An 18322-nucleotide genomic window follows, 5' to 3' on the forward strand; every position below is an offset into this window, starting at 1 on the left:
GCGCCCCCCATCGGTTCCTATCTGGGATCTTTCTATAGTTCTCGAAACTATGAAAGCCCCCCCTTTCGAACCACTTCAATCCGTGGATTTGAAATACCTTTCACTCAAAACCGTTTTTCTGACTGCCCTGTCATCAGTCAAACGTGTGGGAGACCTTCACGTGCTGTCTGTCAGCGCTGCATGTCTTGAGTTTGGACCAAGTGACTCCAAGGTCATTTTAAAGCCTAGACACGTCTATGTTCCCAAGGTGATCGGTACTCCTTTCAGAGCACAGGTCATTTCCCTATCGGCGCTGCCAGCACCCGATAGCGAATGCAACGCCAATCTCCTTTGCCCGGTCAGAGCACTGAGATTGTATACTGCGCGCTCCGCCGCTTTCAGACGCTCTGAGCAGCTTTTCGTTTCGTTTGGAGGGCGCACCAAAGGTCTCGCCGCCTCGAAACAGACACTATCTAGATGGATAGTGGACACTATTGCTGCTGCATACGCGTCAAAAGACCTGCCATGCCCGTTGGGCATTAGGGCTCACTCCACTAGAGGCATGGCATCCTCGTGGGCATGGTCCAGCGGGATTTCCATTCACGACATATGTGTGGCAGCGGGATGGACTTCCTCCTCCACCTTTGTCAGATTTTACAATATGGAAGTGACCGCTCTGCAGGCAAAACTACTAGCGGTTTAATACGCTACAGCTCCCCTGGTGAGCTGCACTGATGGGACACATTCCACACAGACCGGCACCGCCGCTCTGTCGTTCCCTTCCCACTATGTGCTTATGTATTACACAATCAATGACCCGCATTCTTGCCGGCCAAATATTATTTCCCGCTCATAAGGGCTCCCCGGGTCCCCCTTAATTCCCTGGGGCTCATACAGTGGATGCTTGGCGCACACGGCGTTGACAATGGGTTCCCATAGCGTAAGCTAGCTTACGCAATACGAGAGAACCTCTCGTAAGAGAACGTATCGGTTACCTAACGTAACCTCGGTTCTCTCTAGATGAGGGAACGAGTATTGCGTAGCCGGCCGTGCTTCGCGCCACGGCGACTTTTCGCTTCAGTCAATGAAAACCAGGGTTCCAGCCTACGAACTACGCTTATATGCACTCTAGTCACGCCCATTTTGGCGGGCTTTGTTGCAGTGAGCGGCGGACGCCTCTCATTGGATGCGAGTTCAGCCCAAGCTCGTCTATAGGCTGCAGCAGTTGCCGCAGAGCAACCTATGAGCTCGCTAGCTAGCCCGCTCAAGGTCTGCAGCTGCCGCACTGTGTTGACAATGGATACAAAAATTAAGGATAATTTTTTGGCTTCAATATCTCAGAAAAGATGAATCTTTCCCGTAGCGTAAGCTAGCTTACGCAATACTCGTTCCCTCATCTAGAGAGAACCGAGGTTACGTTAGGTAACCGATACGTTTCTAAGATCTGTTATATACAGGCTTAAAGTTAATTATCTTCTCATATCATTTAAATTATTAATTAAAATAGACATTTCTTAAGAGTGCCAGCATCAACTTTCTAATGAGGAAGCATGCATAAACAAAGTGCTCCTCACTCTTTAATGCATTGATGCCATTCAAAAAAATAAGCTCCTCATTATTGACAGTTACTCACTTATACAGTATGTACTAGGGGTAATGCAAGGCCTATTCAGATTTAGATTTGCATTGAACCAGAGAAATAGAGGAAACTCTGGAATCTCCAAGCTGTTGAAAGCAACTTTTCCATTTCATTTTCCACTGTGGTTTTTAAGTTCTCAGTTTAATATCTGGCTCAGGCAAAGTTATACTCTTTTTTTGCCATCTTATTTAAAGTACTAATACAATTTTATAATTGTTTTAATCTGTATGAAAATATTTAGTAGAACATTCTGAATTGCAGAGTTATTTCAGAAATATTTTACAGTAAAACTGATTTCACAATGCTAACAACTGTCAAATTTGCTCAGAAAGGATGATATACTTTCTGGCATGTAACATTAATTTGTTTAATGGTATTTTATTTATTATGCTTTTAGGACACACTTTTTAAAATAAGTACATCAGGTTTATAGCAGGATTCAGTCATTGCACTTTGTACATGTAGTTTTATGGACAGCCTGGCTTGTCTAGGTTATGATTGCTATGCACTAAAGAAAGAGCATGTACTGAACATTTTTGGGATAATTCATGCAAACTGTTAATATTGCAGTTTGCTGTAACTTTACTGCAATTACTTTGTGTTAGTTCTGTTTTTGTATTTATTAAGTTATTTAACATAAAACAACAATAGATGATAAGTGTATATGTAGATTATATTTGTGATTTAAGCTCCTGAATAGAAATGGGAAAGTAATAGAAATTATACTTTGTCAGAAATACATTTAATAAAATATTACATTTAAACTATTTGAATTTTCCAGAAAAGGAACTACTCATCACATTCCTTTCCCTATATATTTTCTGCCATTGCTACCCTTATGCAAAATACTTTTTTACCTAGTTTCATTGGCATAATGAAATGAGAAAATTCCATAAAGTAACTGAAAGAAAAGCCATATCCTAATTCATTCCCTTGATAAAATGAAGACATAAGAGAGCAGAGATTCTTCAGGAGCTGCATAGAGTGGAATAGTTGAGAAGCCACTTACCGTATTCCACCACCCCTCGCACACACCACCCCACTATTTTCTCCTAATTGCAATGAAATAAGCAATTTTGCCTTCACTCAGTCTTGCAGAAAATGAGAGGGAGAGAACTGGTATTGTAATATGATTTGCCCTTCCCTCTCCCACTTGTGAGATGACAGCTATCTTCATCGATGTGGGGTTTCACCAGCCTTTTCTGCAAAATAACTGTGAAGCTGGGAAAGCATGATGGAGAAACTGCTTCGGCCTGGTTAATATGACACATCTTCCCCAGTGAATGTGACTTTTGACAAATGAATGGTGTTACACTGCGGGCTGTCACCAAATGAGTGTGCCTGTAACTGGGAAATGGTTCCTGTTTTTCCCTGCGAGGACTTATATATTTGTCTTGAAGAATATATACGTTGCATAAAGAGTGTTCCCAATACAGTGGTTTGTTTATCTGCAAATGGCTTAAACACTTTAAAGAAAATATATTTTAGGAAAACCATGTTCCTGTTTTCTAAAACAAGCATCCATTATGGCTCAATTTCCTCTTTGATTTATTTATTTTAAATGCCTAACTGCTTTAAGAACATTGAGTGAGTTAGACATTAAATATTCTCTTGATATTGGTAAGGGAGAATATGTGAATTCATTGCCTTGGTTAAGGTTTTGTTGTGTTCTCTTTTACTGTTCTACTGTCAACATAGAATGAAAATACTCCCCGTCGCAGCACAGTCACAGATAACAGAGGTGTTATCTCAGAGGAAATATGAAGTTTTTTGTAAAGCACTAAACACTGTACTAAGTAACACTGAGTATTTTCACATGAATATCAATATGCTGATAGATATAAAATCAGCAACGTCAAATAAAATGGCAATGTAAGAAACCTACTTTGAAATTAGATTTATCAGATTATTTATCAAATTGTTTTGTTGCATGGAAAAAAGAAAATCATGTGGCCTGCAAACATTATAAGGTGAAAATTACCCAACCTTTAATTTAATTAATAGTATAGAATTGACTGCTTGTAGAAGTGAAAAAATCTAATGAATCTATATTGGACTAAAATAAACCAAACCAAGACAGAGGATTTTGCCTTTTAAATTTAAAGGCCCACCAGAAGCCACTGAATCATACATGTTGAAACACTGACCTGAAGCGCAGTCATCTCCCGTATAGCCCTCTTGGCAGGCACAGAACCCGTCCTTGCACACGCCTTTCTGGCTGCAGTTGTTGGCACAGAAGATGAGAGAGCAGTCCTCCCCCAGGAAGCCTGGTCGACACTGGCAGGTTCCGTTTACACAGGCTCCTTGATCTGAGCAGTCGTTCAGGCATCTGCCCAGTGAGCAATCCTTACCGGCAAAGGCTTCCTCACAAACGCACTCACCATCGATGCACAACCCCCTGTCAGAGCAATCACCTGGACAGCGAGGCTCAGAGCAGTTCTCACCGCCAAAGTTACGGTCGCATACACACTCGCCTTCGATGCAAATGCCCTGGCCGGAGCAGTCATCTGGGCAGCGAGGTTCAGAGCAGTTCTTGCCCATCCAGCCTTCTTCACACAGACATCCACAAATCTCCATGCTGAAGGTGCCATGGCTGCCACACTGAGGGACGAAGTCCAAGTGACCTAACGGTGAAGAAATAGGGTTGAAAATGAGAAATATTTGTATAGTTGAATTTGACTTTTTATATATTTATATAAGGATACGTGAATATTTTGATGCTTTAAATGGTCATTGATTTATTTTACTTGTAAATGTTTTTTTTAAATTAGTCTAAGATGGTTAGTCTGGTGTGATTGCTGGATTTAGAAAGGGTTTTGGGCTCTTGCCAGCTGTTTAGCCAAACATAAAACCAGCTAAACATCAGCTTGGCCAGGCTGGGAGCCCAGTTAAACCAGCTAAGACCAACAAATGGCATTAGGCTTGTTTAAGTGAATAGTCCAGGTTCTGTACAAGTCCAAAAGTGAATTAGGACAATGAAAGTGTGTCCGTGGTCATTTTTTTTAGGGTTTAAACCCAGAAATGTATATTATAATTTTATAAAGAACTTACATTAATTCTACTGTTAAAACTTCTGTATTATTTGAGCTGTAAAGTTGTTTAAATTGTCATTTTTACAGTCCTTCTAAGGTTTGTTGACATTACATTGTCATGGTAACAAAATTGTAAAATTGGATATAACTATACACAGAAAAGGTTTGTAAGTGATTTTATCACCCTAAAATCATGCTTACACGCATATCCTTTATGTCTAGTGTCCAGGGTTGGGGAGTAACGGAATACATGTAACCGGAATACATATTTAAAATACAAAATATTAGTAACTGTATTCCACTACAGTTAAATTTTTAATCATTGCTAATTAGAATACAGTTCAATTCAAAAAGTATTTTGATTACTGAAGAGATTACTTTGCATTTTATTGTCAATTGTTTCATTTAATATTTAGTCCTTTCAGACAGAAAACCTTTATACATATCAGTGATGCGATCCAAAGTGCATTTGAACAGCAGTAAAACACTTTCTTATGATGTGTTACATTCATACGAGCAGACAGAGAAGTTTGAAGTTTGGAGCAGAAGAAATATAAATAAACCTTGTTTCCCCTTCTGTCGCTCTCTCCACGTTGTGTCAGAGAAGCGACACTAGGGGTCTCTCTTGAGCGCCGATATTCACCTCTGAACTATGAAAAAAGGCCAATGAGAGTTGGCAACCAGTATTTGCATGTCCCGCCCCCGGACATACGGGTATTTAAGCGGCGCAAATACGGGAGTTCATTCAGAAAATTTCTTCGGAGCAGATGGTCGTGTTTGCAGACTGCTGCGTTTTACACACCGAGTTCCTGCTATCCTCTGCTGCATGCTGTTGGATTCTACGGCGCACAACAGCGGCTTTCTCCTGTTTGCACGGCTGTGCACTTCCTGCCCCTGAGCGCATCGACAGTTGCAGATAAGAAAGATCTCTCACGAGTTCTTTCATTCATAAAAGAGTGATTTTATTTAAAAGAGTAATTTCCTATAAAAGAGCAAAAAACACAGCATCGTTGAACGTCCTTTTAAGGACGCGTCTTTATAAAGATGCCTTTCCGCCCCTGTGTTGTTCCTGGATGCGGTAGAGTACTCTCCGCTTCCGACGGCCACAGGCGTTGTCTCGTGTGTCTGGGCAGTGATCACACTGAGGCTGCGTTTGTGGATGGTTCATGTTCTCATTGCGAGAACATGACCATGACAACGTTGCGGTCGCGGCTTGCTTACAACCATAAGCAAGCCACTCCAGCCGCCCCCTGCGTTGCTCCTTCTTCCCACGGGATTGAGGACGATGCGGCTGGCGATGGAGGTGATTCGGGGATGGCAGCAGGTGCAGCTCTGCCGCGCCCCGGCACGCTCGTTGACTCCCGTCCCCGCTCGAGGTGGCGGCGACTCGCCTCACAGCCAGTCTGCCTACCCTCTTGCGATGGAAGCAGATGAGTTCGCCGCGACATCGGAGGGCGTGGGCTCTGATGCTGAGGGCTCCTCTGGGCTGCCGCCTTCGGGCTTGCTCGCCCAGGAGGAGGCCGACGCACAGATGTCCGATATGCTTTCCCGGCCAGCCAACAGCGTGGGCCTGGATTGGAACCCTCCATCCTCCCCACAGACATCACGGCTGGACGATTGGTTCTTGGGCGTGGGGCGCCGCTCACAGCCTCGCCCCCCGGTTCCTTTCTTCCCGGAGGTGCATGATGAGCTGACATCTTCGTGGAGAGCACCCCTCTCCACTCGTCGCACCGCCACCTGCTCATCCGCCCTCGCCACCCTCGACGGCGGAGCGCGCCACGGGTACACGGAGATCCCCCAGGTGGATAGAGCTGTTGCGCTCCACTTATGTCCCGGAAGCACTACCACCTGGCGGGGCCGCCCTGTACTCCCTTCCCGGTCCTGTAGAGCAACATCCTCGCTCACCGCGAAGGCCTACAGCGCTACCGGACGCGGCGCTTCCGCCCAGCATGCCATGGCTCTCCTGCAGGTCCACCAAGCCAAGGCACTTCGCAACATGCACGGGGGTGGCCCTGATCCCGACACGCTACAGGAACTGCGCTCAGCGACCGACCTCGCCCTGAGAGCGACGAAGGTCACAGCGCAGGCACTCGGGCAGGCGATGGCCACTCTGGTGGTCCAGGAACGTCAGCAATGGCTGGACTTGGTTGAGATGCGTGAAGCTGACAAGACTCGCTTCCTCAACGCCCCTGTCTCCCAGTTCGGCCTCTTCGGCGACACCGTTGAGGACTTTTCCCAGCAGTTCTCCCTGGTGAAGAAGCAGACGGAGGCCATTTCGCACATCATGCCGCGCCGCAAGCTTGCCGCCACGGCCCAGGCCCCACCTGCTCGCCGAGGGCGTCCTCCCACGGCCAGAAGACCTTCTGCTCCGCCCCAACCTGGGCCCAGCTCTCAGCCCCGGCATCGAGCAAACCGCAGGAAGCGTACGCCCCCTGCCTCACGGACTCCTTCGAGGACCCGGTAGGCTCCCAAGCGTCCCTGAGACAGCGGACCCAGAGGACGAGAAGTTAGCTCCGGAGGTGGTAAGACCACTCCGTCCCCCGATGGAGGGCCGGGAGGAGAATCTTTTGTTTTTTCATTTGCCGGTACCCAAATTCTCAATAAAAGAGCTATTTCCTTTACCTCTGGGTCACATGGCCCGCAAATGCCGTTCTCATGGCACTTTGCTTTCAGGCCTCAACAGTCTCAGCGCCCAGGATGCGGTGCTTCCGCCCTCAGCCCCACGACTGTTCCCTCGGGACGCCACAGCGCCTCTCGACGCTGCGTTACCTGTTCCGCACCGCTGCGAAGCCCCGCCGGGTACGTCCAAAATACTCGTCCCCTTGGTGCCCCTAGCATGGAGCTTAGAGGCATGGCTTTCACTGCCCAGCTCGTCACGGTGGCTGCACCGGACCATCCGACTCGGTTACGCAATTCAGTTTGCCAGGCCTCCGCCCCCCTTCGTGGGCGTTCGTTCCTCCGCAGTGCACGGCGAACATGCCCACTCCCTGCGCGAGGAAATCGCCTCCCTTCTAATCAAGGACGCGATAGAGCCTGTCCCTCCGACCGAAACGAAGAAGGGTTTCTACAGCCCTTACTTCGTTGTACCCAAGAAAGGCGGCGGCATACGACCGATCTTGGACCTGCGAGTTTTCAATTGGACCTTGTCCAAACTCCCGTTCAAAATGCTTACCCAGAAACAAATTCTATCTGGCGTCCGGCATCTAGATTGGTTTGCAGCGGTAGACCTGAAGGACGCGTACTTCCACGTCTCAATTCACCCTCGACATCAACCCTTTCTACGGTTCGCGTTTGACGGCCAGGCGTATCAGTACAAGGTCCTCCCCTTCGGCCTGTCTCTGTCCCCTCGCGTCTTCACGAAGGTCGCAGAGGCGGCTCTTGCCCCGCTACGAGGAGCGGGCATACGCATACTCAATTACCTCGACGATTGGCTCATTTTAGCCCACACAGAGACCAGGTGCTCGAGCACCTCGGCCGTTTAGGGTTTCAGGTCAACTGGGAAAAGAGCAAGCTCACCCCGGTCCAGAGCATCTCTTTTCTCGGTTTGGAGTTAGACTCAGTCTCAATGACAGCACGTCTCTCCAACGAGCGTGCTCAGTCAGTGCTGCAATGCCTCGCTTCTTTCGAACCAGGCACCGTGGTCCCTTTGAAACGTTTCCAACGGCTCCTGGGGCATATGGCATCCTCCGCGGTGGCCGCGCCACTGGGGTTGATGCATATGAGACCACTTCAGCATTGGCTCCAGACTCGAGTCCCGAGACGAGCATGGTGCCACGGCACGCACGGCGTGGAAGTTACCCCCGCCTGCCGCCAAACCTTCAAACCCTGGACAGACCTCTGCTTTCTACGGGCAGGAGTACCCTTGCAGCAGGTGTCCCGTCGCGTTCTGGTTACAACCGATGCCTCCAAATTGGGTTGGGGCGCCGTGTGCAACGGGCGCGCAGCCGCAGGCCGGTGGAACCGAGGCCTGCTGCGCTGGCACATCAACTGCCTAGAGCTGCTGGCCGTTTTTCTTGCCCTGAAGAAATTTCTTCCGTTGATTCGTGGCAAGCATGTCCTAGTCAGGACAGACAGCACCACAGTGGTGGCCTACATAAACCGCCAAGGCAGAGTACGCTCCCTTCACATGTCACAGCTCTCCCGTCGTCTCCTCCTTTGGAGTCAGCAGCGACTGGAGTCACTGCGCGCCACTCACATCCCCGGCAACCTCAATGTGATAGCGGACGCGCTGTCAAGGCAAAACTTGCCCGGCGGAGAGTGGAGGCTCCACCCCCAATCGGTCCAGCTGATTTGGGACAGGTTCGGCAAGGCCCAGGTAGACCTGTTTGCCTCCTAGGAAACCTCCCACTGTCCGCTCTGGTATGCCCTCACAGAGGCTCCCCTTGGGACAGATGCTCTGGCGCACAGCTGGCCCGCGGGGCTGCGCAAGTAAGCTTTTCCCCCAGTGAGCCTTCTTGCACAGGTGCTATGCAAGGTCAGGGAGGACAAGGAGCAAGTCACTCTGGTGGCCCCCTACTGGCCCAACCGGACGTGGTTTTCGGATCTCACGCTCCTCATGACAGCCCCTCCCTGGCGAATTCCCCTGAGGAAGGACCTTCTTTCTCAGTGATGGGGCATGCTCTGGCATCTGCATCCAGACCTCTGGAATCTCCACATCTGGTCCCTGGACGGGACGCGGAGGATCTAGCCGGCCTACCTTCGGCCGTCATAGACACTATTAACCAAGCCAGAGCCCCTTCGACCAGGCATCTTTACGCCCTGAAGTGGCGTCTGTTCGCGGACTGGTGTTCTTCCCGAGCCGAAGACCCACAGAAGTGCGCAGTTAGGTCAGTGCTCGTGTTTCTTCAGGAGAGGCTGGAGAGGAGGCTGTCCCCCTCCACCCTCAAGGTGTATGTTGCCGCTATCGTGGCCCACCATGACACGGTAGACAGCAAGTCTCTTGGTAAGCACGACTTAATCGTCAGGTTCCTAAAAGGTGCCCGGAGGATGACTCCCTCCCGGCCTAACCTGTTTCCCTCCTGGGATCTCTCGGTCGTCCTTATGGGACTCCGGAGACCCCCCTTCGAGCCGCTTGACTCAGTTGGACTCAGGGCCCTCTCTCTCAAGACCGCCCTGCTGATCGCGCTCGCTTCCATCAAGAGGGTCGGGGACCTGCATGCGTTCTCTGTTAGCGACGTTTGCCTGGAGATCGGTCCGGCGGACACTTTCGTGATCCTAAGACCGCGACCGGGCTACGTGCCCAAGGTTCCTACCACACCCTTCAGGGATCAGGTGGTGAACCTGCAAGCGCTGCCCTGGGAGGAGGCAGACCCAGCCCTTTCACTGCTGTGTCCAGTACGTGCCTTACGTATTTACCTGGACCGCACACAGAGCACCAGACGCTCTGAGCAGCTCTTCGTCTGCTTTGGGAGACAGCAGAAAGGGAATGCTGTCTCCAAGCAGAGACTCGCCCACTGGGTTGTCGACGCCATTTCCCTGGCTTATCACACCCAGGCCGTGCCCCCCCCCCTTTGCGGGTCCGAGCCCACTCCACCAGGAGTGTTGCATCCTCGTGGGCACTGGCTAGGGGCATTGCCCTAGCAGACATTTGTAGAGCAGCGGGCTGGGCAACACCTAACACTTTTGCGAGATTCTACAATCTCCGAGTTGAGTCAGTATCGTCCCGTGTACTCTCAGGTACCGAGCCCGTAGAACTCGGTGGCACGTCCACGATCTGACCGGGTGAATCGCTTGCACCCAGCGCCCTTCCCCCTAACCAGGGGAAACAGTGCGCCTTCTTTCCCAGGAGATCCCAGGTTTGGGACACTGGCTGACTCCTCCCTAGCCCTCGTGGGTCGCAGTTCTGCGGAGGAACTCGCCGACCCAAACCACTGCGGGTACCACTAGCTACCCTGTACTGGTATAGGTGCCCCACAGGTAAGGCCTCCTGTTCGGACTCCCCCTGTGTGTAAAACCACGGTTCTGTCCCCTCACGAGAGTTGACTCCATGTTTTCCTTAGGCAGTTACAGCTGCCTCGGGTGCCGTGCTGTATGCTTCCCCCCTCTGCGAGGCTGGATCTACCACCGCACTACTGTTCCGCATAAGACCTAAGTATAGGCCATGCGATGTATTTGCCACTCAAAATTTGCCTCCCCTCCCAGGAAGGTGTGGCCTCCGCAGGGTCTTCTCCGCCCTAATAAGAGCTAAGACCCCCTTCCCTCAATGCGTGTAAGGGCCCCGGCCGTAGTTGCTCTATGCGAGAAACATAGAGAGAAAAGAGGCCCAGCCAGGCTGGCCCGTTCCCATGTTGGCGGCCGTCACCTTGTTCCCCCCTCCAGGGTAACGATAAGGAATCCTGATGGCTTAAATGGGGCATTGGGGAAGGGTACGTGCAGCCTGATACAGTTGGTCGTTCTGCACGTAGGAATACCTGCTCGCTCCTGTATCAGCGGATCACGTACACTGCTCAGCGCATGGCTCTTTTTAAGTGGACCCCTAGTGTCGCTTCTCTGACACAACGTGGAGAGAGCGACAGAAGGGGAACGTCTAGGTTACGTATGTAACCTCTGTTCCCCGATGGAGGGAACGAGACGTTGTGTCTCCCCTGCCACGTCGCTGAGCCGAGCCCCTGTTGTGGCCAGACCATTTCCGGCGCCTCAGAAAAATCCTGAATGAACTCCCGTATTTGTGCCGCTTAAATACCCGTATGTCCGGGGGCGGGACATGCAAATACTGGTTGCCAACTCTCATTGGCCTTTTTTCATAGTTCAGAGGTGAATATCGGCGCTCAAGAGAGACCCCTAGTGTCGCTTCTCTGACACAACGTCTCGTTCCCTCCATCGGGGAACGGAGGTTACATACGTAACCTAGACGGTAAATTGTCAGCTTTGCGCTAAGCTGAAATGCTATTTCTAGCCATTTTACATGCACATGTTACCAGGCACAATCATATTTTTATCAAGAAAATTCACGTTGGATCATAATTTCTTTTTTCTAGTAAGACCTTTGATATTAGGGCAAAAGTTATATTATTGATAATAATTATTTTATTTCTTTTCTGTAAAAATATCTAAAAATCCTTAAAACAAGATCACTTTGATTTATCTTGTTTTAGAAACAACACTGCATAAGATATCTATGTGTATTTTGTCTTTTTATACCAGTTTTTATAGTCAAAATAAGTGAAAAAATCTACCAGTGCTGAAGAAGTAATCCAAATTATTTAGAATATGTTGCTGACCTTGAGTAATCTAATGAAATACATTACAAATGACATATTACAGCATGTATTCTGTAATCTGTAGTGGAAAACATTTCAAAAGTAACCCTCCCAACCCTTCTTGTGCCTATAAACTATATACTTTTGAAACAGTGATTAAAAAATTGGCCACATTCACTTCAATTGTAAGTGCCTCACTGTCACAATAATTTTTGCTTTTTTTAAAAAAGGGAGGAATGAGTCATTTAAATATATATATATATATATATATATATATATATATATATATATATATATATATATATATATATATATATGATGGTTGAAAAGGCATTTATTTTCACAATTTTTGTTAAAATGTTTCATCAGGAAGGACTAAAATAAATAAAATAAAATAAAAAAGATGAATAATAATTCTGAGGCAATATCTTGCAATCTCATTAGCTCATGCACATTTAGACTAGTAGTTTGATTCAGCAAACCGTGAACCTGCAATCACACCTGAAATATTAAGTCTTTTAAAAACTTGGGGGAAGACCTCTCTGGCAGCAGTCCAGTAATTAATCTAGTTCATGATCTAACCTCATTTGTTTAGCTTAATATGACATTGTCTTTACTACTGCAGTGCTTCAGCTATTTTTAGAAGCCCTGGAGAGGCTCCACAGCCCATGTCTGCAGGTGTGAATCCACTCCAGTGCACCTTTGAGATGCTAAACAAGCACACCACATCCACCGTCCAGATCTGTTGTCCCCATGGGTCATTGCACAATATAGCTTCTACTTCACTTAGCACTGCTGTCATGTCCTAACAGACAAAAGGACCTGGATACAACCCATAAACACTCTTGTTTTGTCCACCGGGCACAAATAAAAACCTCAAGACAGTGATTGAAGAAGATGTGTTGGATTAAGCCATTATAAAACTTAAAGGTGCACTCAGTAATTATGTTTATGTTGAGCTGGACAATGTTGCAGTTGTCTTGGACTTACCCATGACAGAGCTTTCTCCACAGCAGCTGGAGCTACACTGTGCTCGAAGCACGGACACCTCCCTCTCCAGCATCTCTATACGGTTAGCCAGCTGTTGCATGGTGGCAGCCACAGGACAAGCACAGGCCTGCTTTGGGATATTGATGCGGTGGGTGAAGGTCACCTGGCTGTCCGAGTCCAGAGTCTCTTCCGTGTACTCAGTTGGCATCTTGTCACTGCCAGTTGGACCTTTTGGCCCTGGGCCTGGTACTGTGTCCAGGTCCACAGAGCACAGGGACTCTAAAGGTACATTGATATTGTATACATGATTGAAGATCATGGGCTGGGTCTGTTTAATAGACAAACCCTCACCATCTGGAGCCTGTCGCCTCACCCGCATGGTCCTCACTAGTTTGCTGGTTGGGTTAGGTACAGCTAGAACTCCAAAGAACAGTAGAGCCAGATTCACAATTGAAACTTGTATCGCCATGGTGCACCCCCACATAACAACTGAGACGCTAGAGTGAGATCATCAACACCTCAAATGGACCCTCTGATTGGCACTGTGGACAAGAAGATACACATTTTAGGCCTAGCTGCCCTGAAGGAAAAAAAACAACAGCTTAAAGAGATAGTTCACTCAAAAATGAAAATTCTGTCATCAGGTACTTGCCCTCATGTATTCCAAACATGTATGATTTTTTTATTTTAGTAAAACACAAAATAAAATGTTAGAGGGTTAGACTCTTTCTTTTCACTGAATCTTCTTCCATACAATGAAAGTGAATGGTGACTGAAACTAGCATTCTACTTAACATATAATTTTGTGTGCCATGGAATAAAGAAAGTCCATTCTTGGAAAGGAAATGGATCAATATGAAATTGATTAAATGAGGACAGAAGTTTTGTTTTTGGGAGAATTATGCCTTTAAACCAGCCTATGATGTTCAGGCAGGCCTCTTTCAAGGGGTTTCAAAGGATTTTGGACACTTTTCAGCTGGTAAGGCTGGGAGACCAGCAAACCATCTTAGGATGGTATAAAATGTAAAGCTAAATGCTAGATGATTAGATAAATGTAGGCAACTTTAAAGTAAATGTCTACTGCTTCACTATTTCTTATGAGAGAAAGAATTTATGGCAAGTCCACTAAATATCTGTGATCCTTTTGTGTGTGGCAGGGCAGATTAAACCGTCCCTGGATTAGCGGCTCGTTAGCTTTGTCATTTCAATGACTAGTAGCAGCTTATCAGCATTCACTGCCTGCCTATTTAAGGGTTGCTACATTCCAGGATATGCGTCACCGTTACTGCTGCCCACTTTGTTTGGCATCATTCGACTCCACCTAAACCGGATTCTGTCCCTCCACTGGGTGCTAGCTGCCGATTTGTCCTCCAGCTTGGTTCGTACAACTTACAGTGTCTTCAACAGGCTACTGTAACTATACTCTGAGCAACCATATTATCACTTTCAACAACCACTCTTTGGTTGATCCGCATGCTTGATGTTGTTTCTCTCTCTCGTCTGGCCTGCTGGATGAGTGCATAGAGCCTATCGTCAGATGATACAACAGTTGTAATGGCGCTGGTGTTTTGCTATTGTTTTGTTGCATTTGCATTCTTTTGTGTGTTTTCCCATGCATGTACGTATACACTACCAGTCAAAAGTTTTGAAACACTTGACTGAAATATTTCTCATGATCATAAAAATCTTTTGATCTGTATGCTTAAATGTTTGAAATTAGTTTTTTAGACAAAAATATAATTGTGCCACCATATTAATTATTTCATTACAATTTTTTTTTGTGAAAGTTTTTTAAATTGATATCTTGGAACAAATAATAAAGAAAAGCAGCCACTAAGTGCCCAACATAGATGGGAACTCCTTCAATACTGTTCAAAAAGCATTCCAAAAAAATGTCAACAGATCTGCAAATTCTAGGCAAAGGGTGACTATTTTGAAGATGCTAAAATAGAATAGTTTTTTGGGACTATTATTCCCATATTTCCATTTATGTTATTCCATGTTTAATGACTTTACTATTCTAAAATGTGAAAAAAATAATAATAATAATTATAATTATAATAAAGAATGAGTGTGTTTCAAAAGTTTTGACCAGTAGTGCATACATATATTTTCTTAGCTAACGTCAGTGTTGGAAACAGAAGTATTGCTTTGTGTGCTCGTATTGGAGCATGTTAGTCTACATTCAAGCCATTTTGGTGCCGCTTAATCTACTAGTTCCCTTTTTTTTTATTGGGCTTTGCTCCCAGGGGCTTTCTTTTAGTTTCTGTAATCATGATTTTTTTTGTTTTTTTTTTGTTTTTTTTTGTTAGTTAGTTGATTTCTTAATTTTCCTTTTGTGTTAATCCAATTTAACCAGGCACTAAATGAGATGGAATAACTAATTGGAAAGTCATTGTCGCTCATTTCAGTGCAATCACACCTATTTTCTATGTAAATTAGACTTATTAGAATGCTCCTTATTCATTAAACTCAGTGGCATTTACATGTCTGGTGCAATCAGCATAGCACACTATTACTGCCCATTTAATTTTGTTTTGGTAAACGGAATTTTATTACAAAGAGATTTTTCACGTTGATCATGGCAGAAGTAGTCATTCACATGATTATCAAATGAGAAGTGGTCTGACATTACTGAAGCACTTCTTAACACTAAATTAAGCAGACATATGAAAAATAAGGAATCAAAGAAACCATAATTTGCACAGTAGTAACACTTAACAGTCCACACAATGTCTGTTTAAAATAATAATCTCTCCATTAAATCACAAAGCTTTTAAGACTCCAAAAATGTCTTTCCCCCTTTCTTTTTGTACTTAACGCTGGAGGAGATTTGATAAATTCCCATGCTCTAGTGTTTTCTCTAATGTAAAATATTAGAGAAACTACAGAACTATAGAGAGAATACAGAACGGGAGAGACTGCCACATTCTCTTTCTCACAGATTGCTGTATTTTTACACATGCCGCCTTCAATAAAAGAAGTCAGGCCAGGTCACGCAGACAGCTCTGTGTTTCTCTTGTTATAATGGGCTGATCTTGGCAATGCCAGCAATTCTACAGGCTTTGAAGAGAATGGTGCACCATCAGATTGAATGACGAAGAGACTCAATTAGGAGAGCTCTCAATTAAAGATGACAGGGAAGACCACCGGGCCCTCAAACTGTGAATTTTTACCCAGTACATTTGAATTGCACATGCTTTTTGCCAGGATTAGTTGGTTGTCCAAATGTTAGAACAGCAATCAAAACTGACAGCAAGGTGTGTATGAGTGTCTGGGAGTGCCATCACATAGCACGAAATAGTAGTGTAGAGCAGGAAAAACACATATAGATCTGCGAGAATGGTCATTAGCAGGCACAAACAAAATGTGGCCACAGAACTTCACAGTTATTGTGATTTTTATTTCAGTGTACAGTTATTGAAAACTATAATACATTGTAATAAATAATTGAAATAAAATCTTTGTTTACTTCATGATACTGCATGTTTAATCATTTCACAGACTAGCTCTGAAAGATGGTCAAAATATATTTATGTAACAAAATTTAGCAAAATATATAAATTCTCTGCATGGTAATAATAGAGTTTCAGTAAAATATGGCAATACTTGGACATATCTATTCTTTCCTCCACCCCAAAGGCCACATCCACACTAATGAAAACAACCTGCATTGATTTTGCTAGGTTTTTGCCTCTGATCCATGGTGAAATAGCATTTTACGCTCTTAATTACCTCATACATTGGAAAATCTGAAAACAGAGTTTTTTAACCGAAAACGGAATAGTGTGGATATGACCTAGCAACACTCTGCAGATTTTCTCTGGGACAAAAAGGTCTGCAGATTCCATCTGTGCCATGTCATCAATTACTTTACTAAGAATTCACTGTACGGAGATTGCATTTTAACTGTGCAATAGCAACGTGCTAAAATTTAAGATGTTTCCATGAAAGCGACACATCAGAATGCATTTTTTAAAGAATACATGAAGAATACACTCTATGTGGTATACATGAAAGGTATTGCATAAACTATTGCAAATATTGATTTGCTAATTTACAAAATATTGGTTTGCAAATGTCACTACCACAAGTGGGAAAAAAGTGATCCTGTAGATCTGTGATGGAAGAATACCTGGTGGAAAGAGACATTTGTTTTACTAGGAAATGAACAATTGCATCAATATTGCCTTAATTTCACATTAGAAGAACTGATGTAACATCCTGTATTATAATCCCTGTTCTTTGGTCTTGTGGTCTTAAACAGCATTGTGTGTTCTCTGGTAAAGGCACTGATCTTGCAGCTAATAAACATTAATGAAAAACTGTAGTAACTTATATAGAGAGTTGTAGGTTCTAAGAATACTGTGTTATTAGAGTTTTTGAAGAAAGAGGGAATTGAAAAAGTAAAAAAAAGTAATGCAAATTAGGAGCAGAATCTTTTCAACCTTACCTCCAATGAATGAGATGACATGCTCTTGTTCTTGTTCTGTAATTATTTAGTCACCTTGATGTAAAGTGATAGTGGCTCACATTAAAATGTGTTCTTTTTGCACAAAAATAAATAAATAAATATATATATATATATATATATATATATATATATATATATATATATATATATATATATATATATATATATATATATAAACACTTGAAAACATGTTCCAATGTATACAAGCATCTCTCATGGACTAATGCACACACAACGATGTCAAGATATACACTAAAAATGTATATACATTTGGGGTTGTTTCCCATCAAAATCTTTCATATGCCTTCAAAATACTTGGAATATGATGCATGGACTATTTTTCATATGTAAGTTAGCCATTATCAACTGCCATTGTACTGAAAAGACATACTGAGACATTGATTAATATTGTATGTTCATAAAAGGAGAGACCCCAGTCATAGGGGATGACCTCTCACAATCCAGTACACTCAGATTGCAAAATAAAATAATAATACTACAAATAATACAAATTGTTTACTGAAAAAACATGCAGTTATTTGCAACCTACACAAGCTTGAATCCACTGAAACCATGTGATGAGCTCATTTTCACCTGCAAGACACACCATCTATTCCTCAGTGATCACAAACACACCACTGATTGAAATGTCAGGGATGAAAGCATTAATGACTATATTTCATGATGTCAAATAATTATAGCTCTTCCAGATGTTCAGGTGATATGACTCATCTTCAAGTCTTTGGCGCGGCATATTTGCAATCATCAAACAGTACCGGTAACCTGATGAATGCCTACATGTCCACAAGGAGTGCTGGTAATTCTCTAGTGATCTGCAGGACAAATCTCCTACAGTTCACAAAAGTGTCTGTCATGTTCTTAAGGCATGATTTAATCAGTGGGAAAAGTATGGGATTTGTAAAAAAAAAGTGTGGACAGTAGAGTTGTGATAAAAATAAAAAAATTAAATAAATAAAAACATGCAGCCCACATGATGTTAGGGCATCAG

General features: G+C 44.7%; 1 protein-coding gene across 1 annotated transcript in view; it reads right to left on the bottom strand.

Annotated features, from left to right (window-relative positions):
• Positions 1-18322, bottom strand: part of LOC127645025 (tenascin-R-like) — a 224705-nt gene that overhangs the window by 67826 nt on the left and 138557 nt on the right. The window contains exons 4-5 of the mRNA XM_052128518.1: positions 12840-13381; positions 3766-4242 (exon numbers count right to left, since the gene is read on the bottom strand). Coding sequence (XP_051984478.1) covers positions 3766-4242; positions 12840-13323 — 961 coding nt within the window. The 5' untranslated portion in view covers positions 13324-13381. The remainder of the gene's footprint in view (positions 1-3765; positions 4243-12839; positions 13382-18322) is intronic.

Source organism: Xyrauchen texanus, chromosome 6, assembly GCF_025860055.1.
Source record: "Xyrauchen texanus isolate HMW12.3.18 chromosome 6, RBS_HiC_50CHRs, whole genome shotgun sequence".
Classification (NCBI taxonomy): Eukaryota; Metazoa; Chordata; class Actinopteri; order Cypriniformes; family Catostomidae; genus Xyrauchen; species Xyrauchen texanus.